General features: G+C 39.7%; 1 protein-coding gene across 3 annotated transcripts in view; it reads left to right on the top strand.

Moving 5' to 3' along the window:
• The window catches only part of ate1 (arginyltransferase 1), a 96,009-nt gene that overhangs the window by 27,010 nt on the left and 53,741 nt on the right, over positions 1-15,258 (top strand). For all 3 annotated transcript variants that reach the window (XM_088917437.1, XM_088917438.1, XM_088917436.1), the window contains one exon: positions 7,454-7,486. In XM_088917437.1, coding sequence (XP_088773563.1) covers positions 7,454-7,486 — 33 coding nt within the window. The remainder of the gene's footprint in view (positions 1-7,453; positions 7,487-15,258) is intronic.

Below are 15,258 nucleotides of genomic sequence, written 5' to 3'. Positions count from 1 at the left end.
TTGCCAGAGTAAAGCTGTAAAGAGCCAGAGAGAGCAGAGATATATTGGGCTCTGAGGATATAATCATCCACAGTATTTGCAAGAGGAGAGCCGGCGCAGTGTGCAGGGTTGTGTGTGTGAATCAGTGAGAGAGGGTGGTAGGGGGGAGAAGGAGGGAGACACCTTCCGCAGTGCTTGAACTCACCTTGCACCATGTGGAAGTTCCCATTGTCATTGAAAGGGTGATCAAAAAAGGATAATGCATATTTTTGAAAAACGGTAATCTCATATTTGTGGTATGTGCCCATCATTATCAGGAAGTGTGATCATTTATTTCTATAATTATTTTGTATTGCAGCATTCTGTGTAAGAACAAACAGTTTACAGTGGGGCCCCTACTGGGCACAGTGGAAAGAGCTGCCAGGTAACAGTTAACAACTGCCAGATAGCTCGAAGCTCTTTGGCAGGGAACACAGTAGCTGTCATTAATAAACCAAAATCGTAAGCACACAGTGCCATCAAGCCAGCACCATTGCCCTGGAGAGGAAAGAGGGTGTACTTTGCATGCGGAGATGTTTGTCTTAGTATTCCCCAAGAAACAAGTGAAGGGAATGCATTTTTAAGGTAGCTTGTCTCACATAGTTTGGTGCAATTAATCTGTGACTTATTGCTTTTGTTTTTCTTGTTAGACAACACTGAACAACACAAACTTAATTTCAACAAGCTATTGCAAAGGATTAGAAAGGCACTGATCTTTTGAGATGAGGTATGACTGTTAAATTATTTTGTGGCGTTAAGACCACTTACTGCTGTGTAGCTTCGTGACCATGTTACTGCACCCCTTCTCACACTCATCTGATGGGCTTGAGCTATGACTGCACGTCAAGTTCCTGAACATGTGGCAGTAATTTGCAACAAAACAAATCTTGTTAAAATCGCATTTACTTTCTTAATGGCAGTATCCTTTTACTAGGGCCTGCGGGTACAAAGTATCTAATGGTTTTACTGCAAGTAAAATGCGTGAGCCTCCGTCAGCATTGCAATCGACCAGTCAGGGAAACAGCTGTGAGATAGACATAACAATTAAGACGACAGACCTTAATCAGGATCTTTGCATACCCAATGTTGACCTGGGAGTCTTTATTTTACTTCTGATCTTGCTTTTTCTTGAATTATATGAAGAAGAATGTTGTTCCAATGTAGACTGAGAGAAACCTAGGGCATGTAACATTTTAGTTGTGTATTGTGCTTAAAAGATGATTGATATCTTTAATGTGATAAGTCCTGGTATTGTTTTGAATTATGACACCTTTGTAATCTTTATCTGTTTAAATTGAGAATGAACTACCTGGATAGTAGAGGCTTAAATAAGTAATGTACAGTACATGTACATTATCATGACCTATCTTTTTCTCTTGACAAATTAGAAATTCCTTGTTAGTCTGAATCTGTCCCCCTAATGATTATATAAAGAAACTCTTTAAACAGTTTATCAGGAAAAACAATGTTATAGTTGTTTATTATAAAGCAATGTTATGGCATCCTAGCTTTAGTTGGTGATGTAGTGCTCTTTTCAGCTTGGCTAGGTGAGCTCAGTGGTCCTGTGTGGGTTTATCCAGTGCCAGAATGTGAGAGAGTGAACTCTCTTTAAGTTCCTCATCTCAGCTCTCTTGTATTTGGCAATGATGGATAACCCCTGAGTATGTTGCCAGACCCAGACCATCCTCCAGGAGCCTCATCACCCTGCTAGTGACCCACAGAAGAGCTCCGACCTATTTAGCTGATGAAACTTGTAAAATGTTTTACAGCTAATCCAATTCAGTAGGAATGGCTGTAAGCTGTGCGACCCGCAGTGTACATCGCTCCGATGGGATCCTGCCATCACTATAGCCCCTCTCCTTTGGCAGCACCCCAGTTCATTCCTGTCGATCTGTGTGTTTTGCTGTTGGATTCCTGTTTTATCATTTATACCCACCTTTGTCGGAACAGGGCAGTGGTTGTGTTCTTATTTTTTGTTTGTGTTTTGTGTGAGTCATTGCTTTCTTTTTTTGTGCATCTGCCTAGGAGGGGAGGCTAATTAAAATTAATTTGTCCTTTTCTGTGTAGAAATCTCTGGTGGCTGTATTTCCCAGAAGGAGACTCTCTGAACTTACTGTGCTGGTCTGATTCCCCCAGGTGCATTGTTAAACAGCTTGGCAGATGTAAAAAGGATTTGAGATAGTATTACTTCACGTCCTGAAACATTTAGGTGTCTTCTTTCTGTGCCACAAAGTAAGTGTTTTTTGTCTCCACTTCCGTTCCAGTATTAATCTAGCCTGAACTTGCTTGTGTTTGTAATTATTCTTAGTGTTAATACTGCAATTCCTATCCGCAAGGTCAGTGGTACAGTAACTGGTTTTCACCAACACTGACTAAGCACAGTCCTTTTGCTGCACTCAGGTGTTGTTTTTTAGGAAACCCCTAGAATATGTTTCCTAGAAGTCTTACAGGTATTTCTCATTCAGCCCAGCGATGTTTATTGAAATGGAATGGGATTGGGACTTCTCCATCTCTTTAAGGTCTTTGAACCATAGTGCAGAAACCTTTATTTATTCTGTTTTTTCTTTAATCTGGTTCCCAGTGTTTTTTCTTTATAAATTATTAAAGGAAAAATAAGCTGAATGGTGCCCATCTGGACCACCATCGGCCTATGCTTCTGTGTTTATCTATAATGCAGATATGGAAAGCGGGGAAGCTTATGGTTGGTTTAGTTTAAATCCCACAATAAAAAGCAATAATTGGATTCTCTATGGGGCTAATGAGCTGTTGAGAAATAGGGTCATGAGAGGAGTGTGCACTTGGGAATTGTAAAAAAATGGAGAATATTACTTTATCTTCAGTGCTTTTATTAAGGCCACTCCAAACCTAATTTCAAAATTACAAGGCAGGGATGTCTTAGTTTAGCACAAATCATGTCAGTACCGAGTCGTGGCCTTGCTGAGTGGTGTCAGCCTTGCTCCCCTCAGTCTCTTTCCTGTTTTATTAGATTCCATTAGTCAGCCTGGAGTTGTTTGGATATAACCCACATTGTCTTGGAGGATGAGGTTTGTGCAGGCTGCCAGGAGTTCTGAAGGCGAGTGGATAGTGGATGTAGAGCAGTGCGATGTCTGGCCAAGTGCTGACAGGATGCCCAGCGTAGAGCGCAGAGGAACAGTCGCCTTGTGTTCGCAGATAATTGAGTGCAGGAGGGGAGAGTGGTCACTGAACCCACAGCTTTCTGTAAGAGAGCTTTGCAGAATGTGTTTCTAATTGGCCTGCTGTGTGAGAAGCCATTGGGATTGGAAACTCCCCATTAGCCTATACCAGCTTCAGATGGTAAGTGAGGTATCTTCTAGCCTGCTCCTATAAATGAAGAACTATTAGTAAGCTTATTGCAGAGACCAACAGGGGGCACCTGAGTATCTTTTATTGAGTGGTTATATCTTTAGGATGCCATCGTAAAGCACAGCATACAGCACCCTGATCACATGTTCTCATGCTCATGATTCAACTAGATTAATACTTCAGCTCATTAGTCAGTCTGCATGTATTAAAAACCCATACAAACCATATTTTAATAATATGGTTATAATATAATATAATATTTAATAATATAATATTAATAATTCCTTACACTCATACAGCACTTTTCTGGGCACTCTGCTCAAGTGCTTTACAGCTAATATGGACTCCTCTCCACCACCAACAATTGCAGAATCCACCTGGATGATGCGATGGCAGCCATAGGATGCCAGAACGCTCACCACAAACCTGCTATCAGTGGGGAGGAGAACAGAGTGATGAAGCCAATTCATAGATGGATTATTAGGAGGCCATGATTGGTAAGGGCCAATGGGAAGTTTGGCCAGGATGCTGAGGTCTACTCTTTTCAAGAAACGCCCTGGCATTTTTAATGACCACAGAGAGTCGGGACCTTGGTTTTACGTCTCATCCGAAAGACGGCACTTTTTTTTTTTACAGTGTAGTGTCCATGTCGCCAGACCTTTGGAAGACAGAGATGCTATGCTAGTAGAAGGCAAATTATTGATTTGAAAGGAATGAAATGCCAATATTGGCTGGGGAACTGCTTCAGCACACTTGAGCCCCAGTGCTCTGATCATGACTTACCACAATGAACTAGCTCACAGCCCTCTGCCTGGCAGCAAGCAGGAGGCCCAGGATTGACAGGAGAAGGGAAAGGAAGGGAAATCCTGCTGTGGCTACAGTGCCTCTGCCAGATATCTCCAGTTGATCAGGATAGCATGGGTTTCTTAAAAGAGCAGAAGGAAGTATAGAGAAGAGGTGCTTGTGGTACATGGCAGGGGGCTATTGCATAATGTTGTATAAAATAAATTTAAAAGAAAAAAATATAGTAAACCTAAATTATGGATGAAGATTTATATTAATCTCTTGAATACAGTAATTAAATCTGTGTTGTATTTCAGCAGTAAATTGTTTGCAAATGTCACAGGCTGGTTTCTGTCTTAAACAATACAGAAGGCACTTAGGTGTTTTACAGGGCTGTTTGGTTCCATAGAGTAATTAGATGTTGGTTTGTGGTTTAGCTGTTTTTCTAATTGCAACTGTGCAGTGTTCTCCCATTCCAATACATGTAGTTTGAACAAGCAGGTTTTCTAATTTGACGTAGTCTTGTAATGTACCCCAACTATCTACAAAAGATTTCTAGCAAAGCAATTTAATTTAGTAAGAAAGATTTCATTCCTAGTAAAGCCCTCCATTTCTGTGCAAGGGTGTTTTGATAAAGTATAAAATGTGGTGAGCTCAGATTTTCTTTTTTTCCCAGAAATTGTTCTTGTTACCCTACCAACCAGCAAAACATAATTTCCATCTTAACATTTAGAGCAGTTCTAATTAGTGTTATTAATAGACTGACCATTTGCCTGCAAAACATTCAGCCAACAGTAAGTGGCAATTTTTAAGCAGTGCAAACACAAAATAGTTATGACTTCCTCTGAGTACAGTAGATGCAGTGTCTGGATTGCTTTTAGTGCAATCTTGCTTTTTGCCAAAGGGTTCCACCCAGGAAATGCACACAGGCTTCTCATGTTTGAAATTATAGCTTCATGGGCTCTGCATTAAGAGTTTGAAAATAAAATACTCAAATGTTAGCCATGTATATGTGCTTGTTCTACAAAATGGGGCATTTAACCAGGACTGTAGTCCTGCAGGACTGTAAACTTTGGAATTAGAAAGAGCAAACCATTAAATATGGTTTAGGCTCTGTGGGGCCAGCCAAGTGTCCTGTCAAGAGCTGTGGGATCTTTTCCCTTTTGTTTTTGCTTTCCTTTTTTCCTGCACAACAGGAGAAAAGCAATACCAAGTGCATCTTCATATGGCTTTAATGTGCGTACAGCTAAGCTGCTTTTGATGAAATCTGTACTTTTCCAGCAGAGTAGATACTTGTTTGGGTTAGTAACCTCTTTGTAGTTACCAGAGCTAAGAGAAATAATGGCCAAGTAACGGATTCCTGACTCACTGTTTTACATAAAACATACTGTTCTGAAGTCGATATTTGTTGAACTTGAGTCCTAAGACCGACAGGCAGCTCTTCAGCTTAGGAGAGATCCTTGTCCCCAGAAGACTGGAGAGCTGTCTCCACAGTAGCCTGGCTCGGTTCACTGACCTGTAGGCTAGAACTCAAGCCAAAAAGGCTCTGCAGAATCCTGGGGGTCTCCTGACATCAAAATTAATAACACATTGCAACTGCTCTGGCGCCAGGAGATTCCAAAAAATAGCTAACTGGTGAAAATGATTGATTCAGAGGTTTGAAATAAGCCATGCTCCCCGCTTCAGGACTTGTGTATATCTCTCTTCCAGTGTGCGCTACATGGAGGCACTCTTTCCTTTAAAGGCAGCTGAAAGATACTATAGATTTAAGAAAGATATGACGCTCAAGCAGTCATTGCTGTGCTTGTCAAACTTCAGGTACTTTTTGTTTTGTTTTTTTTATTTCTAAGCTTGTAAGTCATATGATGTATGTTCTCAGTCTTTTAGTTGTATTTTCCGATTACAGTTCCCTCTGAGACCCCTCCAGTGACCATTATACATTGACGCACACATGTGTACACAGAATCCTTCAGTCTCACGTCATATTGTTTTTCCTCCTGTCATCTCGTGCAATGAAGTGCCCCCAGTGTCTGACTGGAGTAACGCATTGCTGGTCTTCATTATAGACCAGTGTACTATCCCGTGACTTTAGTTAAAACAACACAACAAAATGCTGAGAAGAAAGACCATGAAATCTCCAGCCAGGAAGCACTTATTTCTAAGGCTGGAATGAATTTCTTAAACGTTTATTGAATAAACCTGTAGAGTGGAGAGTTTGAAAGAGCCATGGTAATGACTACAACCTTTGGCTAATAATCGTTTACTAAAACTGAGAAATAAATACTTCCTGTTTTATGGAATTAAGATTTTTCCCTCCCCACACTGTCTGGCTTTCTTGTCTCCTGTATGGTTTTATTTTGATTCGCTTTGGGAAAGGTAGCCACAGCTGAGGAATTTTCAAATGATGGTTCTCCTCAGAAATTAATGACAAATAATCTGAAGAAACTTTCTTTGAAAAAAGTAGGGCTTATTGCAGTGATTCCAGGCCCATGAGGTTTGTGTACATTAATAACCAGAAGTCCTGTTTCTAATTAGATACTATGTTTTCCTACATTTATTTGTTAATATCTTAAGTTATAATGTAAGTAATCAAGTTTTTGACTAAAGATACTTTCCACTGCTGTATTCACTGTAAGTGTTTGATTTACAGTCTATATTGCAGTTCTGTAGAAAGGTTTAAACTTTCTGTTTAAAAAATGTATAAAAGCTTTGGTTTGAGCGATTCCGACTTGGCATTAATCATTGCAAGAAAATGTGATATTGTCTGACTAGTTGCTGTACACATTGTGGTTATAAAATTTTGTTTTTTTTTGTTTAATCTAGCACTTGTATGGTGTCAGGTTTGCTGCCAAAATGACTTTTGAATTTGAATTTTATTAGCGTCACAGGACAAGAAAAACCATCAAAGCATACTTAATGTAGGTTTTTGCCAGTGGTTTTGAATGCCCTGGATCAAACAAAATGGTAAATAAAAACATCAAACATGAAACTGACTCACTCAGACTCAGAACATTTCAGCTGATCCTCTTAACCACAAAGAGATGTTTTCAAGAACTGTATATAAAACTACCATAACATTTCTGAATCTCCATCATATAACAATTGCTCTTTTTTGATGGGGGTGGCAGGTGGTTAGATGTGTGAAATATGCTCTGTAAATTGTCCTTTATTGCTGATGTTCATTCCTTAAGAATTGTGTTAAAATCATTTCAGAGCAGGTCTGTTGAGATATCTCATACAGAAACCGATTTCATGCATGCAAAGCATTTTCCATTATTAACTGCTCCTGTCTTTTTTCTTTTTTTGGACCTGTGCCTTACGACAACAGTTCAGGAGATTTCTCTGTGATTCGCCACTTCAGGTAAGCTTATGCTATAAAGATTTTTGTTTAGAGTTTTGCACTAGAGAATAAGATGTATTGAAAAATAACATAAAAACACAACTAGATAAAAATAAGCAGCGACTAGTACCATGACCCTGTGAATCATGCTTGGTTTAATGCAGATTCTCATGCAGAAGACAGATATTTGAACCAAAGGTATGAATACAGAAGTAAAATGCACCGTGCAGCACTATAGTTGGATATCATGAATTTAGTTATTATGTCTTGAATGGCTTAAAGTGCTTTGCCGACGCAAGATGATGCATACCATCTAGAAAACCAGATAACAATGCTGCCTGTGAAACCTCTATATTATATTATGCTTTATGAATTTGGAATACTGCAGTTAAAAGATATGACACACTTTTAGAGCAAAATGAAAGGTTTTATGGCAATCGATCCATCGTACTGATCTGAATGTTATTGACCTATGGATGTCATGCTGTACCAGCTCATGATGTACCCTGCTGTATGGCTTTTGTGTTTTGTTAATTTGTTCCATGCTTCTGAACTAACGACTCCCGATTTATGTGTGCAAGACAATATTTATCCCCAAGAGAAAGTATACACTGGTGACAAGATATGTGAAGCTGACATATACTGTAAGCTTGCTGGCAGGTCGCAGCATCAGAACGAACACTTGAGCAGAGGGCTACAAGGTATTCCTCACAGGATTCCCATCAAGCATTCTTACAAACAGATTTTAGACTGTATGTGCCATACCGTCATTGAAGATATATTCATCCATAACCAGAAAGCTGCTCATTTCTTCTGAGGGTCTCAACAACCCAGAAACTGTCCTGTAAAGAGAGGATGCAAGGCGGGACTGCACCCTTGACAGGAAGCCAGTCCGTCGCAAAACTTCAAAGATGAAGTTTAGAGTCCTATGTTCTCTAATGAGAAATATTAACAAATTAAAGTCATGTAGTTTAACAGGAGTAAGTCATATGTACAAACATGAGCAGACTATGTTGTGCTTGTATGATTATGTAACAGACAGCAAGATGTGTGAGTCGCAAATGTTCTGCTTGCTTAGTTTTTTAACTCCAATCCCACACTGCAGTCTCAATCCTTCCTTTAAATATTTACTTGTGTGTGATGCAGAGTAGTGGTGATTATGGCTGTAACAGATCATCACTGGAATCAAACAGGGCATTGAAGATGTGGGTTCTGTGCACCAAGGCAGTTAGAGGAATTAGGGCTCTGTGTGCCAATGAGGGGAACATGAACCCCACCGTGAGGAGTTTCGGCTGACGGCAGATTTGCTTAAGAAGCGGCTTCAGCTGTTCAGCACCCTCACAAACAGAACTGCTTTCCTTCAATTGCAGGCTTAGGCTGTGAAAGGTAGCTTGGGTGGATCACTGAAGTAGGGCACAGCTCTGGAAACTTCAAGGAAATGGGGATGGTCTGGGGTCTTCTCCCTGTGTTCTAAGTCTCCCACAGCAGCACATCAGCTTCCTGTCCTTGGATGTATTGATTGCAAAGGGCTTGTTGTAGTACTTTGAAATTTTCATGATGAATGCTATGGTATCTAGATTTGTTTTGTTCTATCAACCTGTGGAATGAGATACTGGGTCCACTTTATTTCTGTAGCAAGATGTTTTTCTGGCCATATTCTGATGTCCTTTCTCTGCCTGCATTGCACAGTCACGACTTTCCTGTATAGAGAGGTGCATCGAGCCCTGTTACTCAAGAGCTCATCCAACTAGCCCAAAGAACCTTGATAACTACCTCCATCTATCCTGGCTTCTGACATCGCTTTTGAAACAGGTAATGGTGAAAGACATTCTTTCTTTTCACCTACCTGTGATTCCTTAAGAATTGGGAAACTATACTATACTGAATTTGTAGTGCAAAGTACACCTGTCCCATAATCATAAGATATCTAATTGTAAATTACATTCTAATGCTGACCCACATCATGCATTGAATCAGTATAATGGTTATGGAGTATGGAATATAATCCTTACAGTGCTGATGTGTTTAAAAGTATTTGTGCAAAATGGCACAGAGATTCACTGTCATGTGTCATGTAGATTTATCTTTTCTGGAATAAATTATTACACCTCAAAAGCCAATGATATATCTCTAACGAAGGGGATCGCACTAGATCATTTTGCTTTATATTCATCATGGGGTTTTTTTTTTTAAAAAAGGAATAAAAACAAAACTAGAAAGCCACAATGGCTTTGGGGACTGTAATGAAATTGTCAGGTCATGGCAATTACACCAGTAATTTGGTGTTTTGCATTTTACGTGAACAGAGACATGTGTTCTGTTCCTCGGCTCTCCTGGTACCTTCACGTTCCTGCACGCTCAAGACTAATGGAGCTCATTAGGATTTATAGGAAATGGGCTTTTATCACCTCGTCAAAGTGGGCAGCAAATCAGCACTGGCCCCGGCCCTGTGTGGCGATGGCCATGTAACTCCCCTGTCCCCCGCTGGGGCCCTGCCAGGGCGCCTTCTCCCTGCCATCTTTTATTGACATTTCCAAGCCTGAAGTCAATTTTGTGTGGCTTTACTTCCACATGTGTCCAATTAGATGCAGTTAAACAAAAAAGGCATCCGTATCCTCAGCCAGAGGAACTCTTGGGTTTCTGCAAACATAGGGCCTCAGTATTAAATGGAAAATAAGTTGCATCTGTTTGTTGTGTTTATTGGTTTTGAAACTAGCCATGCCATTGCTCTCAATTAATGGGGAGGTTCTAATGGAGAATTAGTAATCCTCACGCTTACGCAAAGCTGCACTGGATACAAATTAAAGAGCATTCATACAGATTGCTGGCAGATAGGAAACACTGTTGCTCCTGGAATTACAATGGGAATTAATCTGTTCTAGTTACTGCATTCATGTCCTTCTGTCTGGAGGAACGTTTTGTAATTAGTAGATTTTTAAGGACATTAACCAGATCTAAATTTCAACAAGCAAACTCTCTCATGTAATTTGTTTGAGACATTGCTGTTAATAGGGCAAGCCTGAAGATCTAGAGAACACATTGCAGAAGTTCCTTAATGTTGCATATTTGTTTCTTTTGCTATATAAGCAATGCAAACAGCATTTTTTTAGTAGGTCATTCAAGTGTGTCTGCTTGACATACAGTAACCAGAGTGAACTCAAGTGTGTCCTTCGGCTAATAATCCTGCAGTTTATCCACATGGCCTGAGAGAGGCAAGTGAAGCCAGCTGCTCTCTCTTTGTGTTCACTAAGAGAACACCTCCTTGTGGTAAAGACTCGTGTGTGCTGTTTGATAGGATGGCAGCCACAGAGCACAGCTTCCTGCCACAGCCTGCAGAAGGCTCTGTCTTTTCTGGCATACTGGACATCGGTCAGTTTTCAAACAAACCTGATTTTCCCGGCGAGGCACATAATCATTTTTACATAAGGCACATATCATTTGATACAATGCCTTGCGGAGTGTTCACCACCCACTGAAATTTCTACATTATGCTGCCATCTAAACTTGCAATCATGACATTTTCAGGACATTATTTGTAATCTATACAATCCAAACTGATAATGCTTAAATTGCTGATAGTACATAAATAAGTTAGACTTTAAAATAAAATTTGAAAAATCTCAATTGAATACTTATTCAGCCTCTTTGTTGTAGCAAAATAAGTTCTGATGCAAAAGGATTAATCTGAAAGGTCACAGAATTAGTGTACTGCTGTCTGTATTCCCTCAGTTAGACACTAAGTTTCAAACCACATCTCATATAGTGATTCTGACAAACCAACTGTGAAGATCAAGGAGCTTTTGGAACAACTTGGGGATAAAGTGCTAGGCAAGTACAGATCAGGAGCAGGTAACAAGAACATTTCAAAGTCACTAATTATTAAGAATGTGCATCATATCACAGAGCAGAGTGCCTTTCCAACCTGAGGAACTGGTTAGGGATGCCTCTGTGAGCCCAACAATAATATTAAAAGATTTGTAGTTCCATGTCTGAGTTGTTCATACATAGACAATAACCCAGTGCCTACACAAAACTGGCCTTTATATTTGAGTGGCAAGAACAAAGCTACAGTATGACTAAAAAAGATTTTGCGTAAAAGCATATAATGCTGTAGACATGACAGAAGGTTTTCTCGTGAGAAAGGTCAAAAATAGATATTTTTGGATGAAATGCAAAGCATCATAACTGACACAAGCCTAACATGGCACATCAACCAGTCAGCGCCATCCCAGTGTTGTGGCATGGTGGTGCCCATGTAGTGTTATGGGGTTACTTCTCATCAATGGTTTGGGAAACATGTCAGGATTGAGAGGAAATGGATGGTGCACATTACATGCAAATCCTAGAGGAAAACCTGCTTAGAGTCAGCCAGGAATCTCAAACTGGTTTGAAACTTTGCACTTCAACAGTACAGTGACTTGAAGCATAAAGCTAATGGCACATTGAAGTGGTCTGACAAGCAGAGACTTAATGTTCTTGAGTGAAAGTCTTGACTTAAATTCAATAGAAGATAAATAGTGAAGCTTGATGCAGTCCATCAGCTATCCCCCATAAACTTGTCAGGACTGGAGCAATGTTGCCTGGACTGATGGACAAGATTATACCTTCTCACCAGCCGGCAGAGACCTTTCCAAAATACTGACAGGAGTAATTTCTGTCAAAGTTGCTTCTACCTTGTACTGACTTAGAAAGCTGACTTAGATTTTGCTTAAAACTTTGATTGTACTTTGCATATTTTCTTTGCAGGCTTTGCTGACACTCTACTTCATCACACCTTTCACACACATACAGTATATATATTGCCTAGAATGCATTAAAATGTGACACTGTTGCTAGGAGGTGAAAGGTTTTGCGAAGCTTTTTTTGAAGTTTGCACAGAATGTTCGTTATTTTTACTGGTGGTAATAATGAAGAATATCTTAATTTGATATCAGTAATCAACAGAACTTGTGGTTCTGTATCTTATTTTGAGGTTTTAAGTAGCCGGAGGATTGGGGATGATGTGGGGGTTCCCTATTTTATTTTAATCTTCTTAAATGCAATGCTGCCTTCATTGTACTGGGCAGCAGCCCTAGAGCCAGTGAAATCCAATACCATACACAGAGCACACTACACTGAATGATCTGATTCAAATCAGAGAAGGCATCCTGTTTTCACATATTCAGCATGGAGAAGCTAGTAAATGACTTTGTGGTGCAGCATGCCAACTCTCCCCCCCTTCACTAAGATCCAAGAGCTGGAAGACTCCAGTGGACAGATCAGCTCCGACTGGGCCACGCGCCAGGGAGTCAGCCCCAATACCTTCCGGCTTTTAATGACACTCTAAAGCCAAGTGGATGGACCTTTGCACAGTAAGGCGGCTCATCTTTTGTACAGGCACTGTTTAAAGAAGCCCTTCATTGACTCCTGTAATTATGAAAGTCTCCTTGTCAACTGTTTAGAGATCTCTGAATCCAGTGTCACGGACCATGAGCCAGAATGAGTATCTTATTTCTTGTGTTAATGACCAGAAGACTTCTGCTGAAGAGCTGAAGTGCCGAAATGAGTTTTTTGTATTGCATTTCATGTTTAAAACTGTGCTATAAAGAACTATCTAAAAATCATATTCTTAAATTACATTCAGAAACCATTTATTTATTATTTCAAGCACTTAAATATGAATTGGGTGGGGAGGAGAACTTGGCAATGTTTTACTAAAATGTGATGCACAACTATGATTTTTCTATTTTTAAGCTAAAAAATTAACCTATATATTAGGTTTATATGACATTTGATTACACACTAGTGAGTTTCCTATCATAAAGTTAGTGATAGAGTCAGTTGCTATGTGTAACTACTGTATGTTAGCTAGCTTCTCTGACCACTGATCTTCCCTGGGGACTGAGGTGCTAGACAGGAGAGCTCTGGAAACAAGGAATCTGTCGTGGGAAAAGACACCATCTGTCCATCAATTCAACACATTGAGTCGATCAGTAATAGTGTCACCTTCCGCAGTGATCTGGCTCACATACAGTAGCAATAAGAGGGGATCTGGCCTTGATTGCTATGTGAACAGTAACGCATGAGCCTCATTTTGTTTTGAAACCATTATGTTGAGAATCTTGGAAAAATAATTACTACCAACCAAATAACCCAGATAGCCCTAATATCCTCCTTTTGTTTGTAACCTTTGTCGTCTTATGCCTCTAATTACAAAGTGTCCTAGATGTCAAGATGTGTAAATTTTCGAGACACAAATGACCACAAAGGTAGGATAAAGAAATACCGTTCAACTCACCCAAGCAATGACACTTCAGGATGCCACACCTACTGTCATTTTTTTTTTGTTTCAGACAGTTATGTTGTGGGAACCTTCCAAAACTATAAGCACCTTTATAACAAGTTGCACCTGTTATAGCATAGTGGTTTTATTCTTTGCTCACATCTCCTCTGAGATGTGGAAAGCTTTTTACTATAGCACCTACTTTGTGGTTTTTGTAAAACTCATTTACTATTCCTGGCTGCTGTCAAGTTTTTTTTTGTTTCAGATATCGAACTACACCAGTAGCCCTTTACATCAAAAGAAAACATGCTTGCCCTATTTCTCTTCGTCCCTGACATTTAACCTTCTAATGCTAATTCAAGCCATCTGTGTTAGATGTTTTAGTTATGGAGTATGAAGTGCAATGAACGCACAAAGGTTAGGAATGTAGAGGACACTGGCCAGCTTAATTGATGCACAGCCCTCATCCTTGACCCTTCTACCAAACTAATTATGGTCCAATTTCACTGTTGGAAAAACGCTTCCAAAATACTTTACACGTTATAGGCTGTGCGCCTGCTGACGAGAACAGACTTGCTTTTATCTGGTGGAAAAAACATCTGACAATGTTTTCAGAGCCAAGGCGATTAACAACCATTACCCAGACATTTCATCTCAGATATTTTAATTTCTTGTGAAAATGTGTAATGATGCGATTTAGCTTGTCTTGTTGGGGTGCAGTTGTGAGCTGCAATAACAAACCAGTCTGAGATCACATACAGCTGTGTCATCCAGGTTCACGTCAATTGCTGTCTTCTTTTTCTCTGGCACAGCTGAGCCGAAAGGTCACAGCCTGCCTGTGTAAATAGAGGCTGTCTTCAATTTCTTCCAGAGACATGCCATCATCAGAAGGTGTAGCTGTGTGAAGGGCGAAAATGTTTCACATGCTATTGTATTGATTTGGTTTTCAGTTGTATTTTATTACTATAAAATTTGCAAGCTTGGACTTATTTACTTAATCCCAGCAGGGAATTTGTTTACCCTAAAAGACTTGTAAAAGCAGTGAAAAGGCTACATAAATAAGGTCTAGACACTGTATCAGAGGAAATGTTACTGTCTGGGCTGCAGGTGAGATGTTTCCATGTTTTTCGGACATTCGTTTGTTTCAAGCAGGTTTCTACTTTGTCATTTTGGATTCAATTAGTGAGTGGCCTGAGAGTTGCAGTGGTGCAGTGGAAGAGTTGCAGTGAAAAAGCATTCATTGAAATGTCACAAAACCAGATTTTATACATGGTACAGAAAACAGCTTAAATTGGCTTTCTGTACAACTAGACAGGAGTTCCTTGTCTTGTGTGCAAAATCAAAGACTTCACCACTGGAGTTCATATTTATTTCAATAAACAGCAATATCTTATAGGTCTTATGACTACACCAAAGGCCATAAAAAGGGAATCCCATTATTTATGTCTCCCTTTCCTCTTGTTTTAATATCCCAAGGTGCCTGCTCATGTTTTCTTTTTTCTTTCTATGTTTGTATTTTTTTTAAAAATAG

Source organism: Atractosteus spatula, chromosome 5 (assembly GCF_055471065.1).
Source record: "Atractosteus spatula isolate fAtrSpa1 chromosome 5, fAtrSpa1.hap1, whole genome shotgun sequence".
NCBI lineage: Eukaryota > Metazoa > Chordata > Actinopteri > Semionotiformes > Lepisosteidae > Atractosteus > Atractosteus spatula.
The sequence above is the reverse complement of the archived record's forward strand: the minus strand, read 5'-3'. Positions and strand labels throughout refer to the sequence as shown.